At 26.2% G+C, this 18,992-nt stretch overlaps 3 protein-coding genes across 8 annotated transcripts; 2 read left to right on the top strand and 1 right to left on the bottom strand.

Moving 5' to 3' along the window:
- Window positions 1-1,049: 1,049 nt before the first annotated feature.
- On the bottom strand, window positions 1,050-7,371 carry LOC145760715 (E3 ubiquitin-protein ligase E3D-like). Of its 4 annotated transcripts, none has more exons than XM_082574530.1 (11): window positions 7,245-7,371; window positions 6,111-6,253; window positions 5,813-5,975; window positions 5,108-5,217; window positions 4,726-4,856; window positions 4,256-4,416; window positions 3,858-3,984; window positions 3,031-3,133; window positions 2,617-2,818; window positions 2,114-2,209; window positions 1,050-1,761 (listed from the first exon to the last, which is right to left on the bottom strand). In XM_082574530.1, the coding sequence occupies exons 1-11, from the start codon at window positions 7,316-7,318 to the stop codon at window positions 1,599-1,601; spliced, it is 1,473 nt and encodes a 490-aa protein (XP_082430656.1). In that variant the 5' UTR covers window positions 7,319-7,371; the 3' UTR covers window positions 1,050-1,598. The 4 variants fall into 4 exon arrangements, with proteins under 4 accessions (XP_082430656.1, XP_082430658.1, XP_082430657.1 ...); XM_082574532.1 differs by having other exon boundaries at window positions 2,617-2,815; XM_082574531.1 differs by having other exon boundaries at window positions 3,858-3,981.
- A 3,890-nt stretch (window positions 7,372-11,261) lies between these two features.
- Window positions 11,262-13,761, top strand: LOC145763402 (uncharacterized). The gene is made up of 4 exons (XM_082574842.1): window positions 11,262-11,788; window positions 11,914-11,998; window positions 12,281-12,377; window positions 12,765-13,761. The coding sequence occupies exons 1-4, from the start codon at window positions 11,652-11,654 to the stop codon at window positions 13,598-13,600; spliced, it is 1,155 nt and encodes a 384-aa protein (XP_082430968.1). The 5' UTR covers window positions 11,262-11,651; the 3' UTR covers window positions 13,601-13,761.
- A 1,828-nt stretch (window positions 13,762-15,589) lies between these two features.
- On the top strand, window positions 15,590-18,650 carry LOC145763378 (uncharacterized). Of its 3 annotated transcripts, XM_082574815.1 has the most exons (6): window positions 15,590-15,806; window positions 15,911-15,995; window positions 16,283-16,379; window positions 16,452-16,907; window positions 17,974-18,036; window positions 18,305-18,650. In XM_082574815.1, exons 1-5 carry the CDS (start codon window positions 15,670-15,672, stop codon window positions 17,985-17,987), a joined length of 789 nt encoding a protein of 262 aa, XP_082430941.1. In that variant the 5' UTR covers window positions 15,590-15,669; the 3' UTR covers window positions 17,988-18,036; window positions 18,305-18,650. The 3 variants fall into 3 exon arrangements, with proteins under 3 accessions (XP_082430941.1, XP_082430940.1, XP_082430939.1); XM_082574814.1 differs by lacking the exon at window positions 18,305-18,650 and having other exon boundaries at window positions 17,974-18,065; XM_082574813.1 differs by lacking the exons at window positions 17,974-18,036; window positions 18,305-18,650 and having other exon boundaries at window positions 16,452-17,325.
- Window positions 18,651-18,992: the final 342 nt, after the last annotated feature.

Genomic DNA, 18,992 nt, shown 5'->3' with positions numbered 1-18,992 from the left:
AAAACATTTTTTTGAACAAAACTGTATTTTCGATGACGTCACAAGCACGCGGGCAGGCACTACAAGTACAGTCTAGCGCATAATATAAAAACATTGTAACTTTTGTTTTATTCAGTTTTTTTGTTTATTTCTTTGTAAAAAGTTCATAACTTTTAAATATATCAATATTTCACGAATATATTTTAATTAAAAAATATATTTATTTTTTACGAAAAAAATATTTATTTTCTACGAAAATATTTTAATTATAAGTTAGTTAGTGTACTGCTGTTTTAATGGTAAAATTAAATATTGATTTTAAAAAAAAATTTTTTTGAACGAAACTATATTATTGATGACGTCACATGCACGCGGGCATGTACTGTTAAGGCAGCAGCAATAGTCTAGCACGTAATGTTGAAAAAAAAATAACTTACTTATAATTCGGCCCAATGTTATGTTTTTATCGCTTTGTGCCCAATGTTATGTTTTATCGAAATTTGTAAACTGAATATTTTTTGCAGGTTATATGTTAAGGAATGTAATATTAAAATATTTATATTTTTAACATAGACTTGGGAATTGTATATAATTAGCTATGTTATCGCTTTGTGCCCAATGTTATGTTTTATCGAAATTTGTAAACTGAATATTTTTTGCAGGTTATATGTTAAGGAATGTAATATTAAAATATTTATATTTTTAACATAGACTTGGGAATTGTATATAATTAGCTATGTTAACTTACGGTTTACGAATGTTTGCCTTGTTAATTTGCGAAGTCTAGTTGTTTTACGCCTACAAGCTGTAAAATTACATTTATAAATAGTTAGTTTAAAAAAATCAATGTCCTCCAATTTATACTGTAATTGGAAATATTATATGTGCCTATGTTTGTTTTTACTATTACAAGGCAAAAGTATTAGTTAATTGTAATTGTTAGGTTTCTAAAATGTAAGCATTATTTTCAGTATGATATGTGATGTTATGTGAAAACCTAGTTTAATAAATGATTATTATAATATTTAAGTTATGTTAAATTCACTTTACAAAAATTCTTATTTCAAAAAACGAATTGTTTATTTTGTTTCAAAATAGGAGGTAAATTTTAACAAAAAACTAAAACAAACGAAATAAAACTGCTGAAAGTTGCACGCAAACCTTAAAAGTTGTTGGCAGTAACTAAATTTAGCAAGCTTAGAAAATAAAGGCAGTTGTTTTAAGAATACAAATATCATATGAGCTAGGTAAAGTTACAATTACTACTTATGATTGTTTTGTTTAGACGAATATTTTTTAATTAAGGCTAAATAAAGATTTTTGGGTACACTGCTAAATTTAAACTGTTTGTAATAAAGGGCAGTATGTACAAATGAATTTTTAAATGTTTAATTAATTTTAAACAAATTTTCTTTAAAAATCAAATTTTTATATTGTTTCATCATTTTTTAAAAATCAAATTTTTTATTACAAAATTGTTTTATCATTTTGGCAATTTTTTTTTGCCTAATAAAAGAGTGTTTTACCATTCAAAAGCCTTATATTCAAAAAATCAGCTAACCGGAATTTTTTTTTATATTCCAAAATGTTAAAGATTTCTGCATTCAATAACTTCAAGATTAATCCAGTCTTAAAAATCCAACGACAAAATCATCGATAACACGATGAGCAACTGGCATGGTCAGAGTACTTGAAAGAAGAACAAGTAACATTTGAACACAAATATGGGTTGGGTAGGTTAATGTTAACGTTCTTTCGTCTTTTAACCATTTCTCGGAAAGCCTAAATTTTACAAAGTTGATTAAGTTTAAAAAATAATTTTATTTTCGTAATGAAATTAACAAACTAAAAATTAATTATTAAAGTTTTATTTTAAAAGCATTGTAAATTTGGCATAAACTTAAAAAAACCTACATAGTATATTTTGAAATGCATTATATTTTAAATTGTTTTTTTGACTAATATTTTTATAGTATTAGTATTTTTAAGTTTTAACCAAATAAATCTAGTTTTATAACATTAGCAGTTAGCAATATTAAAAATAAAGAGTATTTAGGCTGCTTAATATTGTCAGGAATTGAAGCCACACAAAGTTTCAACTGTTTTATTGTACTGTCTAATATTGTCAACTTACAGTTTTATACTATCGGTTGCAGTGCTAGCATACATCACTTTAACAATTCTTTCACATCCAGTAATATCAGCTGATCTAATCTCACTTGAAGTGCCCCTGTGATGTCATAATCAATTATTTAATTTAAATTGATGTCGTTGGTTTAATTTCCACTGCTCTCGTGCTGTAGAACCCTTAAATAAGGCGCTATAAACGGTATAAACTCCTGCTGAGCCAGGACTTAATCAGCAGCATAATTATCAGGCAATTACAATCTATAATATTCTTAACTGCTAAAGGCAACTCGAGACTGGATTTGGGTAACTGATGCTACTTTATGTTAAGGTTGCGCATTCAACCTTCCCACATCGAGAATAAATTTACACAAAAAAATTGTTTTACAATTTAAATACATAATTTTGAGGTGATATAAACCAAAATTGCCAATATGCTCTATTAACAACAAAAAGGATTACAAGTGATTAAAAAATATTTTTTAAACAATATTTTAAGTTAAAATTTACCCTATTGCAAGCAAGTGAGTTGAAAATGAAAACAAGTTCGAAATAACTTCCGAAACTTTTGGTTCATTTGTTTTTGCCGGTGCAGGACTGTTGACTTTGGTTTGTCCTGTGTCATGTGCCTGATTGTGGTTATAATCCCCACTCCCACAATGGCGATGTGATGTATGATCAAGAGGTTTAAAAGGTTGGCAGGACTCATCTTCTAAAAATAATAAAAAAATTATAAATTTGTGACCAAATTTAAAAAATTACTAATTTTTTAATAGATTAATAAAGCTGGTTCTTAAAAATTGGTTCCCACAGCTAAAATCCAAAAAAGATTTACCTAACTTAAACAATTTTAAAATTTAAAAGTTACAAGATTAAAAAATATATTTTACAAAATTAAAATATTTAAAACTTTTTTAGTCTTACCACTAGATGAGCTATAATTTGGTTTGTTTTCTAACAATTGTTCAAAAAGATTCATATTTCCGTTATTTATAAACAATCGGGTATTTGTGTTTAAAACTCGAATCTAAAACAGAAAAAATTTAAATTTATAAATTATATGTAAAAGCATATTTGTTGCAAATTACTTTTAAAATAAAAATATATATTCTATCAAGGTAAATAACATCCTAAAAATTGTAACCAGAAGATTTAAATTTCAAACTTAAAATACAACCAAAAAATATTACTAGTTAGGCTATGAAACATAAAACAATTGAACATGGTTTTAAAATGCCTAATTATATATTGTAGTTAAAATGTTTAATTTACTTATGCAATACTATATATAATAGAGCTTAGTCAAAGTTATAAATAAATGTCCATTTTATAGGCCAACAAAATAGAAAAAAAATGCCATTTGTGGTGTGCAGGTAAATTATCAGGTTTAAATATTAGTTGAGATATTATGGCTATTGACTAGTTTTAATTAAGAAGCAGCGTGGTGTAGTGTCAAGAACAACTGCTACACCACCATGAGGTCATGGGTTTGATCTCCATTGCTATCATGCTGTAGCTCCCTGTAAACTGTTGCTGAGCCAGCATTTTATCAGCAGCATAATTACTGGGCAATTTTAATCTATATAATATTCCAAACTGCTAAAGGCAACTCGAGACTGGGTCGGAGTAACTTATGTTACTCTATGTTTAGGTCACGCATTTAACCTTTCCACATCAAGGATAAAGATATATACATAAAAAGGATTTGACCTCCTTATAAATTAAAGATTTTTACAAGTTAAAATACTTGCCAGCAAATGTGTTTTCTGTTTATGATCTTGTATAATGAAGAGATGAGTGGTGTGAGCTAGAACTGCATTGCTAAGTTGTTGTGCCAATAATCTCTCCAGGAAAAACTCACTAAAAAAGATGGGCCTGCTAACAAAAGCTATTATGCTTTGTTTGTTTGTCACTTTTATTGCAACTTTTAAAAAGTTGTTCAAATATTAAAAATGCTGTTTTTATGATACAATCCTAAGTACTAGGATTTTAAATTGTTTATATATAAACCGAAAACCTAATTTAATTTAAACAAAAATTATTCAAACTAAAGTTTAAATAAATGGAATTATTATTTAATTGGTGATATACCCCAAAAAATGTTGAAACTGATTTTAAAAGCTTAAAAATATCTAAATTATTAACTTACCTCACAGAGACATTGTCATTTTCCTTAGCAAAGGAAAGAACTTCAACACAACTTTTATTTAAACCGAAAGCAGCGACTTTATTCTCAAATTTGTGGGCTTCACCCAGATTTGCCCGACATCGTGAACAACCAACCAATATTTTTAAATTCGGTTTGCCAGTCTAAAAAAATTTTTTTATTAATAATTTCTTAATAATTTTTTCTAAATAAGTTTTTTTAATAACTTTTTTTTTAATTTTTTTTTTTAATAAATTTTTTTCCTAATAATTTTTAAATTAATAAAATCCTAATTTTTTTCTTTTTTTTTCAAAAATTTTTCTAAAAGAACAGTGTTAATAATTGTCTTAAAAGTAGGTAATACACTTTAAAAGTAACATCATTTTTAAATAAACTTACAAAAAAAAAAAAAATTGTTAAAAATTTTCAAGTGGCAAAATTTTAAAATAGAATAAAAGTAGTTTTAAGGTTGCCTTGTCTTTTTGTTGTGATTTGCGAACGAAAATATTTTCTTTCTTGATAATATTAGAATGAACCATAATTTGAAATTCACTCAACAAACAATCCTTTTCTCTTGGCCTTATCACATTTTGGGTAACATAGGCTAAAAAAAATTTCAATTGGATAATAGTTTCTATTAAATACAAATATAAAATACAAAAAACAATGACAGCACACATTTATTATAGACTATAGAAATGAAATTCTTTGTAACTATAAAGTAATATATATAAATAGTATATAGAAATGCCTTTTAAAATGAAAGATATGATAGTAAAATTTAATAAAAATAAGTAATTATCTATACTGGTATGGTATTGGGTCAATAGAGCTTGTGAGCATTGGAAATCTTACATGGAATAACTTTGGTGCCTTCTTTGTCGTGAAAATGACTGCAGCACGACCAATTATTAAACATCTCTCTCCAGGTTTGAGATGGAAGAGGTAAAATCCGGTTAAATTTTCTACAAAAAAATTTAATTTGAAATAAAATATGGTCAATAAATTTTTTTTTATATATATCTTTATTCTTGATGTGGAAAGGTTGACTTCACAAACTCAACATAGAGTAACATTTGTTGCCCCAATCCTAGTCTTAATTAGCTTTTGGCAGATTGAAATTTTTTAGACTATATTTGCCTGATAATCAAGCTGCTAAAGTATTGGTTTAGAAGGAGTGTATACTGTTTATGGCGACTTACTTAAGGTTTTTATCGATACTTAAGGTCTTTATCAATACTTAAGGTCTTTAACAAAGTCTAAACTAAAATGCCTTATTATGTAAATTTGGTAAATGTATGATATGAAAAGCAAAAGTTTTAAATAAATTTAAAAAAATTATCTAAAAGTTGAAAATACTAAAAAAGATTTAATATAAATCATTTTTGTACAAATTTAAAAAGTAATTTAAATTAACAATAAAAAAAATTTGTCTAAATAGCATAAAGAAATTACAGTATATACCTAAAATATAACTGTAGGCTATATATATTTAAAAATTCTAACAATTAAAATAAATAATAAATTTCAAAAAAAGATAAATCAAGAATTTTAACTTACACTTTATTAACAAACAGAGGGAGTCCACATGTTTTGCATCTACATTGACAAATTCCATTTTCCATTTGTTCTATTTGCCCTCCAACTCTTCTTACTGAAGTGCTGAGAAAGCCAGTCTGGGGTTCGGGGTTTGAATCCCGCAGCTGGAGTCGAACTCCAATTCCTTACAAAAAATAAAGTTTGTAAAAAACTTTTACTACTATGAAAAAAAAACAGACAAAGCTACTTGCAAAAAAATATATAAATGCAAAACTTCTTTAAAACATAAATAAACTGCTTAAATATCCAATATTTCTACCTTCATTTTCGTGTTTCTGTATAGAGGTACAGGATGATGGTTCAATTTCTACCACAAGAGGATAAATTTCCCTTTTTCCATCCAACTGCATTGAGATTAATTTGTTGGGATATATTTCCAGTAATTTTGGATGGTCGCTTCCCCTTATTTAATAAATTAGAATATTATTTTTAAAAAAAGATTTTTTATTACTTTCCTAAGAATTACACTTTGAAAGACAAACATGAATTATGTTGATAATGAGTATATATATAACACAATGTCAAAGTAATTATAAGGGGGACCAAAAGCTTCGACCAGAGGGTTCGGCCTGCAAAAAAACACGAGGGGTCGGTGACAAAATTGCCGCGTAAAATGTCAGCTTAAGAGTAAGACCATATTTTATCGATATTCAAAATAAAATTTGACAAAAAAGTATAATACATAAAAAAATTTTAATAAGTTGTTATTACAACTACAACTTTACACAAAATTTTAAAATTGTAACACCAGAAACATTTTTTAAAATCTTTTTTTTTTTTTTGATTGTAGGCCTATTTCCACGGTACCTATAAACTATACAGGATCGAATAAATCAAATGGACCGAATGGATCACATGCATTATGCTTATTCTGAATAGGTGAGGGTCGGGGTTAGGGTTTAATTTATGCAATATTTTTTCCATTCTATTCATTCGGTTCATTCGATAACAATTTGATATACATTTGATCCATTCGACCCATTCGGTACAGTATAGTTTATAGCCTCCCAGTCTGAAAAGTAGGGCAGTTTTCGATGAGATCTCGTGCAATGCAAGCGTAAAAAATGGCGTGAGTGCGCGTTCACGCGTACTACGATTTTCGGTCTACGCGTGCACACGTGATTTATGTTAGCGTGCTTACTTAAATCTGGCTTAAATATACAAGGCGTCAGCATTGCGCTGGACACATTTTTTTAAAAACCAGGCGTGCAAAACGTTAATTTCAGGCGTGCATTTTTTTCACCGAAAAAAATCTCGTGCGTGCACGCTGCGCTACTTTCCAGACTGGCAGTATAGGTACCCCTATTTCCACGGACAGACAGACAGACAGACAGAAAGTCTGAATAAATACTGTAAATGTGAAAATTACGGTACTGCATTAAAATAAACCTACCTCAGCACGAGGTCAACAGAATGAATTCTGTCGTAAACTTCCATAAATACATTTCCATCGTCATCTTTATCCATTTTTTGGTCAAACTTAAAAGCTGTCAATTTCTTCGACTATTGTCTGATTGTTTGTTTATCAATTTATGTTGTGTTTAAAATCGCGGAAAACACTTTAACAAGGTAAGCACTTTACAATACATTTTACACCATGTAACAAATAATTTTATCCATTTTATTCTTTCAGTAAACGTTTAGTCATTTAAGTGACAAACTAAACCTATTAGTTCGTTCTTAATGTTTTATTATTTTTTTTACTAATTAATTAAAGTAAAAAATTATGTCTAGTTATTTAATTGGCAGCCTAAACTTATTAGTTTATGCTGGATCTTTTAATTAGATTTTTCGCGAATCAATTATATTAATATAATTTTACGTTACATTTACATACCCTAATGTGGCATTTGGTCAATTGCATTTTATTTTAAATTCAAATAAATCTGAGAATATGTTGCTTAAAATAATATAATGACAAATAAATCGAAAAATATTTTAATTTAATATCTTAACTTAGCAAACATTGAACGACACTACACAGTACTGATGTGTACATAACATAGTTTAAACAATGAAACGAGAGGACAGGCAACTAAATAAGAAAATTGCTAAAACAATATACGACTATTACAATACAGGTATATGACAAACAAAGTCGATTAATCAACGCAATTTAAATCCTCACCTTTATTTACTTTATAAAAGAGTTTTTAGTTCAATGCAGCTTACAGCTATAAAAATACATTAAAAGTAAGTTAATATTATCAGTTTTAACTTTAAGTTTTAAGTTTTAACTTTTTGTAATTTAAACCTTGTAATAATAATTTAAACCCTGTTTAAATGACATACACAATGTACATAGAGTAAGGTAGTTGTAGATAATACGAATTTTATAATAAATATTTGTACATGTACAGTATACAGCTATTTGACATACATATTTAATAAAAAAAATATTGCATAACCTAGATATAGTCTTTAGTTAGCAACCTAGCCTAAAAAACATACAAAATTCTTTAGTTCATAGAATTGTTTAAAACTTAATCATTAAAATCACAAATTAATAAAATGTAACCATTTATTTTTAGCCAAACAACAGCCAAGTCAATCAACTAACAACAAGAATGCAAAATTTATCAACACAAAGGCAAAGAAAAAATAGTTTTGAAATTCAACAACTAAAAGGTTTGTTCAATAAAATTACATTTTTTGAAGTTTAACATATTTTAGTTTTGTATTTAAATTTTATATGTTTAGAATTGGGAGAAAATTTTATGAAATCTAAAAACTTTTCCGAAGCTAAATCGACGTTTGATCAAATTCTTTATGACGTCACAGAAGTAGAACGCATAAAAACAATGTTTAAAATCGCAGAATGTTTGTACGAGATGAATAAAATGGAAGAAACGAAAGAAATGTGCTGTGAGATTGTTGCCATGACAACTTCATTTCAACCGAAACCGGATGAGTGTAAAGTCATAATTAATAACATAGTTAGTTTCGCTAAACAACTAACTGCTAAAAAAGCAAACCGAACAGCAATGACTTTAATTCGATGCAGTGCTAACTCATGTCAACATTTTGACCCAAACACAAAAGTTGATTATTTATCTGTGGTTGCAGGAGCCATGGAAGAAGTAGCTCAGTCGATGGGAAAATCTGAACAAATCGAATTTGAACAACACGGCATTCCACTATTGGAAGAAATACGCGGTAAAATTAAGACAACAATTAACGCTGATCGTGTAAAGAAATGTGAGAATGAAGCTTGGTGTTTAAAATTTATCGGTTATTGTTTACTTAATATCGGTGATTACGATAAATCTGTGCAAGTTAACAAAGAAGCGATATCGCTTATGTTAAACGACGATGCTTGTTTATATAAAGTGTTTGGTATGTGTTATAATAATATGGCTGTTGCATATGAAAACATGAAACTGTATAACGAGGCCGAAAATTGTTATTTAAAAGCAATTGAAATATATCATAAGGCAACTGACTGAGTAAATAATGATGAAAAAAATAAATTTATTAAACTTTCTTCGAAATGGTTAACCGAGTTCGTTGAACTCAAACAAAAATTACCTTTTTCTGACGTCACAAAACAAATTTAACTTGGTTATTCATTAACAATCACAAACTTAAAATCTAATAAAATAAATTGTTTAACAAGTTAAATTTTTTTCTTTTAGGTAAAATTATTATTTTTTAAAATTTATTTTTTAATTTTTATTTTGTTTTTATCGTTTTATTTAAATATTATTTTATACTTTAATGTTTGTTATGATTGTTAAATTTCAAAATCAAAAAATCAAATAAAATAATTTTTTTTTTTCACAATATATGAGTTAAAATTACAAAACAAAATAGTAAACCAACTTGCTATATGATAAAATTTTCATATTTTTAATCAATATTACAAAATATAATATTCAACACTAGATGTCCCTGTTTAGCCAACTAAAACTTAGGCCTAAAACACTTTTTAAAAACTTTAAATTTTTATAAAAAAAAAAACGATTTAAAAAAAGAAAAATTTAACCTTTTTTTAATATTTCTCTTATTTGTGTTATATTAAAACCTCAAATTTAAAATTTAAAATTTATTTTAACAATTTTAACTAAACAGGTTAAAAAAATTAAAATGAATTCAAAAATTATTTGTTTATTATTATTTCTAAAATCGGTAAGCAATTTTAAATAAATTTAATTATACAAAATAAAATAAATTAAATGTTTTATAAAAACTTATTTTTTAAATTGAAACCAAAATATTTCAGGTGTTTGGAAATAATATTGGAAATAGTGATTTATTTTGACAACGGTTGATGCACTTAACCCGCGTAAGTAAACTTAAAAGTATCAATAAGTGTGAAAATAATTAATTCTGTTAATATTGTAAAATTTGGTTTAAAACCTAAATATTTATTTTAAAAGTTATTTTAAATGCAATCAGCGAAGTAATAAATACAATATCAAGTAAGCTTTAATTAAAACAAATTTTAATTATTTTAGGCTGATTAAATATAAGTTAGAAAAAAAAAATTAATTTTAATTTAATTAGATAAAGTTTCAAAATTTACAAGAAATCTAAAAACACGATTTTTACAGCGTATGCTACACTACCCCACGTGACGTCATCGGTGACGTGACAACTTAATTCCCCAATTAGCTTAAAAAAGTTAAAAACCGATAAAAAACAAACTTTACTGATAGAGTTAAATTAAAAATAAAACATAAGAGCAAACACTAGATGTCCCTGTTGAGCTACCTTTCACAACTTAGCCTAAAACGTTTTAAAATCTAGTATTAAAGTAAACCAGTTATGACATTGGGTTACGAGGCCTCTAATACCATTTGTTGTCCCGGTATTTACTTATAACTTAAACACGTCACAATATTACATTCTTCAACAATAATAATAATATATTATTTTTTATAATTTAACTAAACAAGTTGAAATATAAGCGTGAATATCGCTTTTTTTAGGTAATTTAATATCGCTTTTTTTAGGTAATTTAACATAATTCACATGTTTCAATTTTAACTTAATAAAAAATAATGTTTATTAAAAACTTAATAACTTTAACGTATATTGATAATTATTTACACACTACTTATTTTGCTTACAAGTAACTATGTATTATAATACTGTGTAACTTTACAACGTGTTGTATAATGTTATCAAAATTAAAACTCAAACCAAAAATATTTTCTTATTAGTTATAACCCAGCATCAATATTTAAGTTGATTATACGTTTTAAATATAACAAAGAAATCATATATAATCACTTCTTAATAATTAACTTATATTTAATAGTAGATATATCAGTATTAATGTTATAGATAATGCTGTAAGTAAGGCTGAAGTTGTTTAATTATTAAACTGTTAGGATGACAGAGTTTTGATCAATATATTTAAGTTTAAAGAAACAATTAAGTTGCACATAAAACATTTTTTCGCAAATTTAATTTTATTTATTGAGTAAAATTAAGGTTTAATAATATTTGTGTAAAAACTTGTTTATTAAATGATTTAAAAAGACAAAATAGCAGGTTATGCAAGATTAGATTTCAGTTATCCCAACGAGGCCAAGTGTTATTTATTGAAGCGTTATGTAGCAGATTAAAATAGATTTCGTTTTTGCTTAAAAATAAATAAAAGAGAATAAAGAAGCAAAGAGTAAAAGAGCAAGTTTTGTCATGGTCATGAATCTAAATTAACTTTAAAATTTTTTCTTCACAAAAAGTTTTTTTCTATATAGAATGTTAATACAGCGTAAGGCTGCCACTAGCTTACTAACATAATTGTAATAGCTACACAGTTTTATACGAAACTTAATTTAAACTAAAAACAATGAATAGTCAAATTAGAGCCGAATTGGGTTGTCCAATTTGCTTAGAAACGTTTAAAAAACCGATAATGATGTTACCACGTGGACATAATTTATGCAAGATTTGTTTGGATCAATTACCTGGAGGTTTAAATAAAAGGTAAGTTAATGCTTTAACAAAAAACACAAAATTACTTATATTTAGTTGTATAATAATAACATTATTAATCTAATTCTACTATTTTTTTTCAATTTGTAGCTTAACTAAATTAAAATTATTTTTAGTTGTCCTTATTGTCGAAAAATGTTTGGAGCGGAGGGACTTCCCCGAAACCTAACCTTGGAAAACGTCATAGAACAACTTAACAAGGTTAATTTACAAAAATTTTTAAATTAAACCTCGTTTAAACGACATACAAAACATATATAGAGTAAGATGGTTGTAGAGAATATTTAAACTAAATCAGCACGAAATGAATAAATTTAGTAAATATTTGTACATGTACCAACTACAGCTATTTTAGATTAATAAAATATTGAAAATGTTGCATAGTTAGTAATATAACCTACATTATATACAGAATGTCAAAGTTTTTGCATTATTTTTATTATGCTTAATGATAGAATAAAAAAGCTTACCATTTTATTTTAGCCAAACAACAGCCAAGTCAATCAACTAACAACAAAAATGCAAAATTTAACAACACAAAAACAAAGAAAAAATAGTTTTGAAATTCAACAACTAAAAGGTTTGTTTAACAAAATTACATTTTATTGAAGTTTTACAAATATTAATCTTGATCAAATAGGTTTTTTAAATTTTTATAATTTTTTAAGCGCTTTTGGCTGGTAAATTTTCAAAATTATCAGCATAGCCATAATTTGTTAAATTTTTTTAAATACGGCCTACCTAATTAAAAATACTTTTAAAGATAAAAAATGTCTTATATAATATGGCTAAATACTGCTTTTTATGTTAAGTTTGTTTTCTGCAAAAAAAAAAAAATCCCGATATGTCGAAAACTACTTGACTAATTTTTAAAATAATGGTATCCTCGTGTAAGTTGAAAAAATTTCAACATAATTAACAAAAAAACTCTACGACCGAACCAACTCTTTAACTAAATTTTGTTTAGAATTGGGAGAAAATTTCATGAAATCAAAAAACTTTTCCGAAGCTAAATCGACGTTTGATCAAATTCTTTATGACGTCACAGAAGTAGAACGCATAAAAACAATGCTTAAAATCGCAGAATGTTTGAACGAGATGAATAAAATGGAAGAAACAAAAGAGATGTGCTGTGAGATTGTTGCCATGACAACTTCACTTCAACCGAAACCAGATGAGTGTAAAGTCATAATTAATAACATATTTAGTTTCGCTAAACAACTAACTGTTAAAAAAGCAAACCGAACAGCAATGACTTTAATTCGATGTGGTGCTAACTTATGTCAACATTTTTACCCAAACACAAAAGTTAATCGACTACAATGGGTTGCGGGAGCCATGGAAAAAGTAGCTGAGTCGATGGGAAAATCTGAACGAATCGAATTTGAACAACACGGCATTCCACTATTGGAAGAAATACGCGGTAAAATTAAGATAACAATTAACGCTGATCGTGTAAAGAAATGTGTGCGTGAAGCTTTGTGTTTAAAAATTATCGGTGCATGTTATTTTTATATCGTTGATTACGATAAATCTGTGCAAGTTAACAAAGAAGCGATATCGCTTATGTCAAACGAGTTAAACGACGATGCTTGTTTATATCAAGTGTTTGGTAATTGTTACCATAATATGGGTTCTGCATATCATAACATGAAACTGTATAACGAGGCCGAAAATTGTTTTTTAAAAGCAATTGAAATATTTCATAAGGTAACTGACTGGCCAAATAATGATCAAAAAAATGAAGATATTAAATTTTCTTCTAAATGGTTAACCAATGTCGTTGAACTTAAACAAACATAAAACTATTATGACGTCACAAAACAAATTTAACTTGGTTATTCATTAACAATCGAGAACTTTAAAGTTAATTGTTTTACAAGTTAATATTTTAAAGTAAAAGTTTTTCAATTTTTTTTTTATGTTTTTTATTTCATTTATTTATTCTGTTTATTGTAATTTAAACCCTGTTTAAACGACATACACAATGTATATGTTTAAATTTATTTTTGTATTAAAGTGTTAAGTCTTGTTTAGCATATTTTCAAAAAAATAAAAAAAATTGTAAAATTTAAATTTAGTACGTTTTTAAGCACTTTTTCAAATAACAAATTTAAAATTTTAAAATAAAATGGTAGTCAAAACGAGATAAAGACGAAAATTAAGAAAGGAAATGCGAAACGACAACATTTAGAGAATCACAAAGCCCGCGATCAGACTGTTTGCTCGACGGGGTAACGTGGAACGAATCCCCGTGCTTATTTACGATTAAACACGGGGATTGTTCACGGTCTCGAGAACGTGATTCGCGACGCAGTGACACCGAGCGAAAGAAAATACCATCACCACACACGAGGTTGTATATCTGAATCGTATAAACAGTCTAAAGTATAAATATAAACAAAAGTAGTTGAACACGTGACCGGAAGTAAAATTAGAAGATCTAAAGGGGCTTAGAAATGCATTAGTGGTATAGAAAAAAACACGAATATCCCGTTTTACAAGAATTCCTTACGTAAAAATCTAAAAATTTTACCGGAATTCCATTTTACTAATATTTTAACATTTTTACGCGAAGTTTTTTCCTTAGTGTTGTTATTTAATAGATATATAATCAAAATAAATATAAAAAAAAATAAAATAATAAAAAAATGCCCAAAATGTTGTTTACTAAATATTATCACGTCATAAAACACATTGTTGTATGAATCAAAATTGGGGACAAACTTAAATAATACTCGAGGCATGCGACAATTTCTTTAAGAAATACAATTTTCTATTTTTAATAAAAATTTTTGCGTATAAAAGTGTCAAAATATTAGTATAATATAATTCTAGTTAAATTGTTAGGTGTACATGTTAAAAATTTTCATAAATTAAAATATTCGTGTTTTTTCCTATACCTGTAATGCATTTCTAAGACCCATTTTGGCCTTCATGAATCGGAAAAATGACGTAACGATCCGGATGAATCAGTTAAACTACTTGTGTTTATATATATACTTTGGAATAGTCTAAGGTTTCAATGAATGGCCGCCTACCAATGCGACAGTAATAAACTAGATGTTTCTGTAGAGATACCTTCTTTAACAAGATGGCCCAAAATGTTTAAAAAAAATTCACATTTAAAAAAATCCTTTTTATATTTTTCTATCTTGAAAATTATTTTTTACTATGTAACTAAACATGTTAAAATGTAAAAATTTAGAAATAATTTGTTTAATATTTTGTTATAACTTTTGTTACGTTTTAAGTTATTGAAAATAAATGTTTAATTTAAAATTAATTTAATTAAACAGGTTAAAATATAAAATTAAATTCTTATCGTTATTTTAGTTAGTTTAACATAATTTACATAGTTTAATTTTAATTTAATGATGTTTAAAATTATTTAAAAATAATAACTTAAAAATAGAAATTATAATTTTTGACTTCAAATATTGAAATGTAAATATATTTAATAAATTGTAAATTTGTTGAAAATAAAAATAAGTAATTTTGACGTCATAAATAAAATCACAACAATAAACAACCCTAGCCATTTTAAAGGCAAAGGTTAGATTAAAACATTTTAGGTTCTTTAGTAATTTCGATGTTTTGATATCAATTTACAATCAACGCAATGTTTTGATTTATTATCACATACTTTATACAAAAACTATTCCAGTCACTTGATATGAGCTTTACGTCTTGTCTTTTGTTTCTCTATAAAAAGAACATATTTGCTGTGTGTTGTTGTAGCTTACAATATTTAACAAAATCCTGAAATGTTTTATTTTAAACTCTCAATGACAAAACGCAGGGTATAGTAAGACATTGCCTATCCTTACAATTAAAGTTAAATCTGTTCGTTTATATTAAAACTAAAAACAATGAATAGTCAAGTTAGAGCTGAATTAGATTGTCCAATTTGTTTGGAAACGTTTAAAAAACCGATAATGATGTTACCATGTGGACATAATTTATGCAAGATTTGTTTGGATCAATTACCTGGAGGTTTATACAAAAGGTGAGTTTTTATTTTAAAAAATTATCAAAACAAATTGTATTAGATATATTTGACTAAAATCTCTTTTTACGTTACAACTTAACTTAAATTCACTTAATTTTTAGTTGTCTTAATTGTCGAGAAACGTTTAAAGCGGAGGGAATTCCCCGAAATCGAACCTTAGAAAACGTCATAGAACAACTTAACAAGGTTGATTAACAAAAAAATATTAATTTAAACCTTGTTAAAACGACATACACAACGTACATAGAGTAAAGTTGTTGTAGAGAATACGAATTTCATAATAAATATTTGTACATGTACAGTATACAGCTATTTTATATACATATTTAATAAGAAAAATATTGCATAACCAAGATATAGTCTTTAGTTAGCAACCTAGCCTAAAAAATATACAAAATTCTTTAGTTCATAGAATTGTTTAAAACTTAATCATTAAAATCACAAATTAATAAAATGTAACCATTTATTTTTAGCCAAACAACAGCCAAGTCAATCAACTAACAACAAGAATGCAAAATTTATCAACACAAAGGCAAAGAAAAAATAGTTTTGAAATTCATCAACTAAAAGGTTTGTTCAATAAAATTACATTTTTTGAAGTTTAACATATTTTAGTTTTGTATTTAAATTTTATATGTTTAGAATTGGGAGAAAATTTTATGAAATCTAAAAACTTTTCCGAAGCTAAATCGACGTTTGATCAAATTCTTTATGACGTCACAGAAGTAGAACGCATAAAAACAATGTTTAAAATCGCAGAATGTTTGTACGAGATGAATAAAATGGAAGAAACGAAAGAAATGTGCTGTGAGATTGTTGCCATGACAACTTCATTTCAACCGAAACCGGATGAGTGTCATGTTATAATTAATAACATAATTAGTTTCACTAAACAACTAACTGCTAAAAAAGCAAACCGAACAGCAATGACTTTAATTCGATGCAGTGCTAACTCATGTCAACATTTTGACCCAAACACAAAAGTTGATTATTTATCTGTGGTTGCAGGAGCCATGGAAGAAGTAGCTCAGTCGATGGGAAAATCTGAACAAATCGAATTTGAACAACACGGCATTCCACTATTGGAAGAAATACGCGGTAAAATTAAGACAACAATTAACGCTGATCGTGTAAAGAAATGTGAGAATGAAGCTTGGTGTTTAAAATTTATCGGTTATTGTTTACTTAATATCGGTGATTACGATAAATCTGTGCAAGTTAACAAAGAAGCGATATCGCTTATGTTAAACGACGATGCTTGTTTATATAAAATGTTTGGTATGTGTTATAATAATATGGCTGTTGCATATGAAGACATGAAACTGTATAACGAGGCCGAAAATTGTTATTTAAAAGCAATTGAAATATATCATAAGGCAACTGACTGGGTAAATAATGATGAAAAAAATAAATTTATTAAACTTTCTTCGAAATGGTTAACCGAGTTCGTTGAACTCAAACAAAAATTACCTTTTTCTGACGTCACAAAACAAATTTAACTTGGTTATTCATTAACAATCACAAACTTAAAATCTAATAAAATAAATTGTTTAACAAGTTAAATTTTTTTCTTTTAGGTAAAATTATTATTTTTTAAAATTTATTTTTTAATTTTTATTTTGTTTTTATCGTTTTATTTAAATATTATTTTATACTTTAATGTTTGTTATGATTGTTAAATTTCAAAATCAAAAAATCAAATAAAATAATTTTTTTTTTTCACAATATATGAGTTAAAATTACAAAACAAAATAGTAAACCAACTTGCTATATGATAAAATTTTCATATTTTTAATCAATATTACAAAATATAATATTCAACACTAGATGTCCCTGTTTAGCCAACTAAAACTTAGGCCTAAAACACTTTTTAAAAACTTTAAATTTTTATAAAAAAAAAAACGATTTAAAAAAAGAAAAATTTAACCTTTTTTTAATATTTCTCTTATTTGTGTTATATTAAAACCTCAAATTTAAAATTTAAAATTTATTTTAACAATTTTAACTAAACAGGTTAAAAAAATTAAAATGAATTCAAAAATTATTTGTTTATTATTATTTCTAAAATCGGTAAGCAATTTTAAATAAATTTAATTATACAAAATAAAATAAATTAAATGTTTTATAAAAACTTATTTTTTAAATTGAAACCAAAATATTTCAGGTGTTTGGAAATAATATTGGAAATAGTGATTTATTTTGACAACGGTTGATGCACTTAACCCGCGTAAGTAAACTTAAAAGTATCAATAAGTGTGAAAATAATTAATTCTGTTAATATTGTAAAATTTGGTTTAAAACCTAAATATTTATTTTAAAAGTTATTTTAAATGCAATCAGCGAAGTAATAAATACAATATCAAGTAAGCTTTAATTAAAACAAATTTTAATTATTTTAGGCTGATTAAATATAAGTTAGAAAAAAAAAATTAATTTTAATTTAATTAGATAAAGTTTCAAAATTTACAAGAAATCTAAAAACACGATTTTTACAGCGTATGCTACACTACCCCACGTGACGTCATCGGTGACGTGACAACTTAATTCCCCAATTAGCTTAAAAAAGTTAAAAACCGATAAAAAACAAACTTTACTGATAGAGTTAAATTAAAAATAAAACATAAGAGCAAACACTAGATGTCCCTGTTGAGCTACCTTTCACAACTTAGCCTAAAACGTTTTAAAATCTAGTATTAAAGTAAACCAGTTATGACATTGGGTTACGAGGCCTCTAATACCATTTGTTGTCCCGGTATTTACTTATAACTTAAACACGTCACAATATTACATTCTTCAACAATAATAATAATATATTATTTTTTATAATTTAACTAAACAAGTTGAAATATAAGCGTGAATATCGCTTTTTTTAGGTAATTTAATATCGCTTTTTTTAGGTAATTTAACATAATTCACATGTTTCAATTTTAACTTAATAAAAAATAATGTTTATTAAAAACTTAATAACTTTAACGTATATTGATAATTATTTACACACTACTTATTTTGCTTACAAGTAACTATGTATTATAATACTGTGTAACTTTACAACGTGTTGTATAATGTTATCAAAATTAAAACTCAAACCAAAAATATTTTCTTATTAGTTATAACCCAGCATCAATATTTAAGTTGATTATACGTTTTAAATATAACAAAGAAATCATATATAATCACTTCTTA

Source organism: Corella eumyota, chromosome 1, assembly GCF_963082875.1.
Source record: "Corella eumyota chromosome 1, kaCorEumy4.1, whole genome shotgun sequence".
NCBI classification, from domain to species: Eukaryota; Metazoa; Chordata; class Ascidiacea; order Phlebobranchia; family Corellidae; genus Corella; species Corella eumyota.
Note: the sequence above shows the minus strand (reverse complement) of the source record. Positions and strands in the feature narration are given on the sequence as shown.